Source organism: Eubalaena glacialis, chromosome 15 (genome assembly GCF_028564815.1).
Source record: "Eubalaena glacialis isolate mEubGla1 chromosome 15, mEubGla1.1.hap2.+ XY, whole genome shotgun sequence".
Classification (NCBI taxonomy): domain Eukaryota; kingdom Metazoa; phylum Chordata; class Mammalia; order Artiodactyla; family Balaenidae; genus Eubalaena; species Eubalaena glacialis.
This window is the reverse complement of record NC_083730.1, coordinates 8,540,267-8,547,542: the sequence shown is the minus strand read 5'-3', so window position 1 is coordinate 8,547,542 and position 7,276 is coordinate 8,540,267. Positions and strand designations below refer to the sequence as shown.

General features: G+C 44.3%; 1 protein-coding gene across 2 annotated transcripts in view; it reads left to right on the top strand.

The window, feature by feature from the left end:
- The first annotated feature begins 316 nt into the window (after positions 1 to 316).
- Positions 317 to 7,276, top strand: part of DOK6 (docking protein 6) — a 404,328-nt gene continuing 397,368 nt past the window's right edge. For both annotated transcript variants that reach the window (XM_061169746.1, XM_061169747.1), the window contains exon 1: positions 317 to 523. In XM_061169746.1, the coding sequence (XP_061025729.1) occupies positions 458 to 523 (66 nt within the window). In that variant the 5' untranslated portion in view covers positions 317 to 457. The remainder of the gene's footprint in view (positions 524 to 7,276) is intronic.

Sequence of the window (7,276 nt, the reverse complement as noted above, 5' to 3'; positions counted from 1 at the left end):
GCGAGTATCTTCTAGCCCAGCCACCCCGCGGGCCAGGGGGAGGGAGCCGGGCGGGCGAGCGAATCGGCCCGCCCCCCCCCCGTTCCGCCCCTCCCCCGTTCCGCCCCTCCCCCCCGCGCCGGGGAGCCGCGATGGTGCACTCCGGCCAGCTGTGCGCCGCCGAGTGAGGCGCCAGCCCGTGGGTGCTGCCGGGGGCGGCGGCGGCGGCGCGGAGGGGGCGCCCGCAGCGGGCGGCGGCGGGGGGCGAAGGTGAGGGCCGGAACGCGGAGGGCGGGCGCTGCTCGCGGCGCCGGCCGCGTTCCCCGTCCGCGGTCACCCTGCCACCCAGCCTGCGTCCCCGGCAGCGGGAGCTCGGGGGCACCGGGCGGCGGCTGGTGGCGGCCGGCTGGATGCGAGACCTGCGCGGACCCCGTGGCGGACGGCAGCTCTCGACTCGGGGAAGCCGAACGCGCTGGCCATGGCCTCCAACTTTAACGACATAGTCAAGCAGGGCTACGTGAAAATCCGCAGCAGGAAGCTGGGGGTGAGTCGCTCGCTAGGCTTTCTCCTTCCCCTGCGCCCGTTTGGCGCAGCTGGCGATGGGGGGCGGGGCGGGGAGAGGTGACCCACTCGGGGGCAGAGGCAAAGAAGGACCCGGCCCTCCCGCGGACGGCCCGCTTGTTGCTCGGCCGGGCTGGGGGCCCGCACCTGCCTCGCGGGGCTCTGCAGACCCGGCTGAGGGCTCCGGGAGCGCCTGGGTCCCCGTCCTCATGTGCGCGGCGCTGGTTTAGACCCAGACTGAGAAGTCTTGTAGGCGAAAGGGATTGTCGGTTCCGCGATGAATGCGCCCCGGAGTGGGGTTTATATTCAGAGCAATCCACAGTGCTCCGTTCTCAGGAGTGTGCGCCTTCGGGTACAACTGCTCTGTGTGCAGGACGTGGACACACGCTCTGGTGTGTGTGTGCGTTTAGAATCACCATTTTCCCCGCTTCCCCAGCCCATTTCGAAATTCTCTGTTGATGCCTTGCCTGCGCCCCGCGTCCCTGCCGGCGACTGCCGGCGAGTTTCGTGCTCCCTGAGCAGTTGCCCACGGGCAGGCTCCCCGGCCGTGAGTGCGCCCGGACAGGTGGACCTGCGTCCGCGTGCACGCAGGTGTGTGCTCACGGCCGCTGACACGGGGAGCGTTCGCGACAGAAAAGTTTACGGAGACCTTCTCATGTTTTTTTGAAAGATGCTCTGCCCGACTTGGGAGAGAAACAGTGTAGACTCCCGAGGGTTTAAAACTTCTCCAGTGACCGAATGAGTAGGTGAGAGGAACGCGTAGACGGCCCTAGAGGACCTGGGATGTGGATTGCAGGGAGCAGGAGAGGAGGGGCGGGCACCTGGGCCGAGAGCCGCCCAGAGCGGGCAGACGTGGGGGGACGGTCGGAGCGACGGGCAGAGGTCCCCGGGGGAGCGCGCGCTGGGGGAGTGGGCACCCGAGACCAGCCTGGGTGGGCCTGTCCAGAGCGCGAGGGAAACTCGATCTGGGGGCCAAAGTGCCCGCTTTCCGGTTTCCCTGGATGTCTCTCCACCTCACTCTTCTCAAAGTTCCAGTTCTACGGAGCTCCGGAATCCTGGGGCAAAGCGGCCTTGAACTAGAACATTCCCTGCCTTCCCTGCTGAATGGATGAATTACTCTAACTTGGAGAGGGAAAGAGAAGGAGGGAGAACTTCGTTATTCTCATTAAAAAAAAAAAAGAAAGAAAGAAAGAAAGAAAATAAATGCTAAACGTATCGTTAGAAAACTAAGGTAGGGTAGAGTTCCTAAAAGAGGAAGGGTCACCTCGCACCCAGAAGCCTCTTTGCGCGAGTTGGTGGACGCAGGTGTTGGGGGAGGAGGCAGGGGACAAGGCAGACTTGCCTTTTTGTGCTGCCCCCGTTGGGTTTCACGTTCGAGATGCAGACTGTACCCCAAGGACACACGGGACCCATTCTCGAACTTCAGCAGATCTGTAGAAGTGGGGAGTACAAACCTGGGTGAGGACAAAGCTCCCCTCCCCCCAGCCAGGCGCCTCGGTGCGCTGCTGCGCGCCCCGCCGTGCGAGGGAGGGCAGGCGCGGCGTGCAGACCCTCGGCCAGGTTTCAAGGGCCGCTCCTGGGTAGAAGAATGCGCCTCATTCTTTTCCAGGGAGAGAAGGAAGAACCCTCGTGAAAAGCTGCAGTTGTCCGGCAGGCTGGTGGCTTCTCGCGGCCCGGACGTATTGCTCAAATCTGTCACCCTTACAGCCTTTGGCCAAGACAGGAGGTGTGGAGCTAGATCTTGGGGGTGCTGAGGGAGGGGTAAGAACTGTTTCAGGAACTTGACCTTTGAAGCCCTTTGCGCTCCCACGGGGTGCTTGCTCATTATTCTCGCTCTTGCGTCTTCTTGAAATCTCAATTGTGTCTGACACCTCACACGCTATAAGCTAATGGATGATTTAAGTCCCCCGGGGAGACGTGCATCTGCTTCCACAGTCACCGTGTACGTGAAAATCAGACTAAGGAACAGAATGCTGAGAACCCCCCCTCGCGCACTGGGCCTTGGAGTCTATAGGATTCCTCCCCCATCAGAGCTTTCCAGGATTTCATACAATTAAAACTGAATTTGCATCTTAGTTATAAGATAGGATCCAGGGAAAGAGCACTGAATGTTTCTTGTGTAACTATGGCATTTACAGCCTTTGAAATGCCCTTTTAGAACACCATACACCGTTTCCCCCCTAAAGATGTGTGCAGATGTTTATTTCATTTCCAAAGCATCTCTTTCCATACCCACTGTTTAGAGTTATGCATGTGTAAAGGACAGCCTTCACAGAAAACAATAAAAGCATGTTTACTTCAGAGTTTGGTGTTGAAACAGTTTTGCATTGTTTTAATATCAAAATATTAAACTAAATTAACCTTGACTATTTTGGAGAATATTATTTATTTTGAAAAACTTTAGCAACTTTTCTGTTCAGAATATGCTAGTATTCAGAAGGGTGAATTCCAATGACAGAACTTCACACAGATGATTCTGTGAAGCTTAATAAGTTAAATGGGTCCCGTAAGATAGTAAAACACGAAGCGAATATCGTGTGCCTTCAAAACGAAAATGTATAATCATACCCAAAATCATAGTTATAGGAATTATCTAAGCATTAGATAATGGGAATCAGTTATAGGAATTATCTAAGCATTAGTTTTCCTAGTTAATAATACATATTCATAATTTTATGGGCTCAGAACTATGAACTTTTCTAAATAAAATAATACTTTTAACTCAGAGGATACATAATGGTTCTTTTATGGGTTATGTTCAAAATTAAATTTCACAATAAAAATAATTCTAATTAAATATGCACAGATATTTGATTTAGTATGGGTTGAATGCATGCTTTCAAGAACCAAATTTTATAGTATTCTAAGGGAGAAAAAGGCCTGGATATGAGGCCAGTTGTATCGGAGATGAAAATGATGACATGAAAATATATTTTGAGATAAAACGTTTAATGTGCCCTTTACTCCTCACAAGTTAGTGCTTATTATTATGCTGAATGAGGGCAGAAAAGCATTTCCTGCCCTCTAGGCAGTGGGGCAGCCCTTCCAGAGGTGCTTCCAGGTCAAAGTGTTTGAAAGGGCCCCTGCCTTGTGTCTTTTTGTGTCTTTTTACAGAACCTAGTGCTACCTGTTGAGGATAATTCCTTAGCCAAATAGTTGGGTGAAGTAGTAAGTGTTAAACATTTTTTTTGTTGTTTGCTTTCAAATTTGTCTTGGATCATTAATCAGTTTTTCTTCCATTTAGGAAAATAATTTTGAGAAAAAATAGAATCATCTTCCTGAATATTACTCTTGTCATTTAAAAAATATGCTTGTTAAGTCATTATTCATTTATTTATTTTTGGCTGCGTTAGGTCTTCATTGCAGCACGCGGGCTTTTCTCTAGTTGTGGCGAGCGTGGGCTACTCTTCGTTGCAGTGCGTGGGCTTCTCATTGCGGTGGCTTCTCTTGTTGCGGAGCACGGGCGCTCGGAGCGCGGGCTTAAGTAGTTGTGGCTCGCGGGCTTCAGTAGTTGTGGCTTGCGGGCTCTAGAGCGCAGGCTCAGTAGTTGTGGCGCAGGGCTTAGTTGCTCCGAGGCATGTGGGATCTTCCCGGACCAGGAATGGAACCTGTGTCCCCAGCATTGACAGGCGGATTCTTAACCACTGCATCACGAGGGAAGTCCCAGTCATTACATTTTTGAGCGTATTAAATCATTAAAAGTATAATGACGACTCTTATAAAGAATCATTTCTTTAAATTCTCTATTAATTTTTCATTATATTACATTACCATTTCTATGAATATATTGTTTTACTTTTGCAGGATTTAAAAGCCCTTACTGTAGTTTAGTTCTTCCCACCATCTTATCTGTTGCATGATTAATATTATAATTCACAAGATACCATGGTGGCCAGTGTTTTTTTTTTTTTTTTTTAAGAAAAGAGTACTTAAAAACTCTAATAAAAATAAAACAAAGCAAATGCTTTTTGGTCAATATTGTTTGTCTCTTAGCCTTGATTATCTATTTTTCTTCTGACCTCTAATAGGTTAAATTTAGTCAGCAAGGCATATATTGCAAAGTATCCAACCCCTTCTTGGTTTGCAGATAAACTAAGAACACAATTGCTGAAACTGTTACTAACTTTATATGAGGCTTATTGACTCTATAAATGTAGCAAAAGTAAATGCAGCATTATACAGTGACATCACCATATCATCACCATCATTGCCACCAGTGTACAAATTCCAGACTGCAAATAGTCTACAGTAATTCTGCAGTTTGACTGCTTCTAGTCTCTCACATCATTGTTTTCAAGGAATTCTATTCAAATACATCATTGTGAATATTCACAGGCACGTTGTGCATAGACAAGTAGTATTTTATGTAGCTTTTTTTTCTAGTTCTTACTCAAAGTTAGGTGAGAGATTGGATTAGTATGTGTGGGTATTGAAGGAGTGTCTCAGGATAGGGTGGTATTACATATTCAACAAACGGTCAAATCATGGAGCATCTACTGTTTATCAGGTGGCGTACACTGGGGGTGTGTGTGTGTGTGTGTGTGTGTGTGTGTGAATATTCCAGAGTCATGTCGTATTAAGTCAAGGTTGTTAACAGTGGATACCTCCTATATCACCACCGCTCATGGTACACTAGGTCAGTAATAATCACTTTTTCCCCACCTGGCTGTAAGGGAAGCAGGGAAATATAGAGCACAATTTTGGAGTATTTGATGAGCACCAGCTTTATGAGCTAATCATCTATTCAGGATTTTCTCTTTTGCATAGTCTCCATTTGTTTTAACAACTTATTGTGGATTCATCTATCTCATGCCCTCTCTCCCTCCTTGATTAAAACCTTGAGACACCCCCATACCTGGTTTGATGATTATTTATCTGCTTCTCGTAAACTCTTCTGAATTTTCCTGTCCTTTTACAAATAGCTTTTATCTGATGATGGAAGAGAGTAGTTTTCATGAGAGATGTTTTTGAAAATTTATCCCTTTATAGAATCTCCCTCATTAATATAAATGGGAATTTTTGTGGGTGCATTTGCATCATTTTTGGTCCATAGAGCATTTAAAAATTTCTCTGGTCTCCCAAATCTCTAGAAACTATTTGGTGAAGAGAGATTATATCATGTATGAAATGCATTACCAATTTGCCAAGAATTAGATACAATAAATGTATTTAAGATAAGATATATAAATAACAATAATTCTGACCATTCAAAAGTTCAAAAGAACTTTCAGGATCATTACCTCAGATATGAGTTCTCAATTTAAGTATTTAAGATGTAGAAGTTGTATTGGGTACCTTTAAATCTTTACCCATTTGTGAATATTGTATATCCTGGGCATTTTGCTTTCTGAAATGGATCCATTATATCCATGGTGATTTATCATTTACCTCTTTCTCATTAAATATGGATTTAGAATGTATAAAAATTTTAATTATTTGAGCTCTCTTTCAGATTTTTATTTTTGGTGACTATTATGTATACGTTCAACATGTGTACATACCACTTATTTCTGTATCTATATATATGTCTACAAAAATCACTTGTTCTTAGAATTTTAGAGTAGAAAATGGTCTTGTATACCTACTATTCAATCTCTCTATACTAATTTATTTGCAACCGTAGTTTGTGTATATGACATTTTAGCTATTCTACGAATTTCTGTATCTATATATATGTCTACAAAAATCATTTGTTCTTAGAATTTTAGAGTAGAAAATGGTCTTGTATACCTACTATTCAATCTCTCTATACTAATTTATTTGCAACCGTAGTTTGTGTATATGACATTTTAGCTATTCTACGAAATTCTATTATCTGAATTAGTGAGACTTTTTCCTTTTTAAAACATCCCTATGTATGCATATGGGCATGCCTGAGTTTCTTTGAATTTTCAAAACTTAAAGCCAAAAGCAAAGACAATAAAAGTAAGCCTAACTGTAAAAACCAAAGCCAGACATTTTGCTGGCTTTGATATTAAATGATTATGCCCATGCAATACCTGAGGGAAGCCATTAAATCAGGGGTGAGATATAAGAGTTCACATCTCAGTTTTTGACTTGCTAGGTTTACAGATGACTGCTGTCAAGGTGAACTTTAAAAGATGGCATTCCCTCAGATAACAAAGATTTTACTCAGTACTCAGGGAAATCTTTTAAATGACAAAAATAGCGTAATCAAACAGTGGTCAACTATCTTTGTAAGTTTTACATTCCCAATTTCCTTAAAAGTATTTCAGAAGTGCTCGATAATGGTTGACATTGGGGATGAGTATAAAATAACATGAGTATAAAATAACATGACATTGGGGATGAGTATAAAATAACATGAGTATAAAATAACATATGTATTTGAAATAGGTGTCATTGTTTTGAAGTATTTTTATTCTAATGTGTTGTTGTATTTGGGTCATAATAAGCCATGTGACTACTACTAAGACTATTAAGTGTTCCTATCGTTGGTCTGTTTCTGTTTCCATCCACTTCATTTTAGACACTGTAGAATTTAAAAAGCAAGCAATACAAATAAAAGAAAAGCTACCTGTATTCCCACCATCTACAGATCATTTCTAGATTTTGTAAATTTTGAAGTGCTAGTTTAAAGGAAAAAGTAATTTCTACCGATTGAGACAAACTAATTAAAATAGAGTATACTATAGCTTCTTTGCCTTCAGTTTGTAGCTTTTGCTTCATTTTACTCATGGTATTTTCTTTATTCTTCAAGCTCTGGGTAACTTGT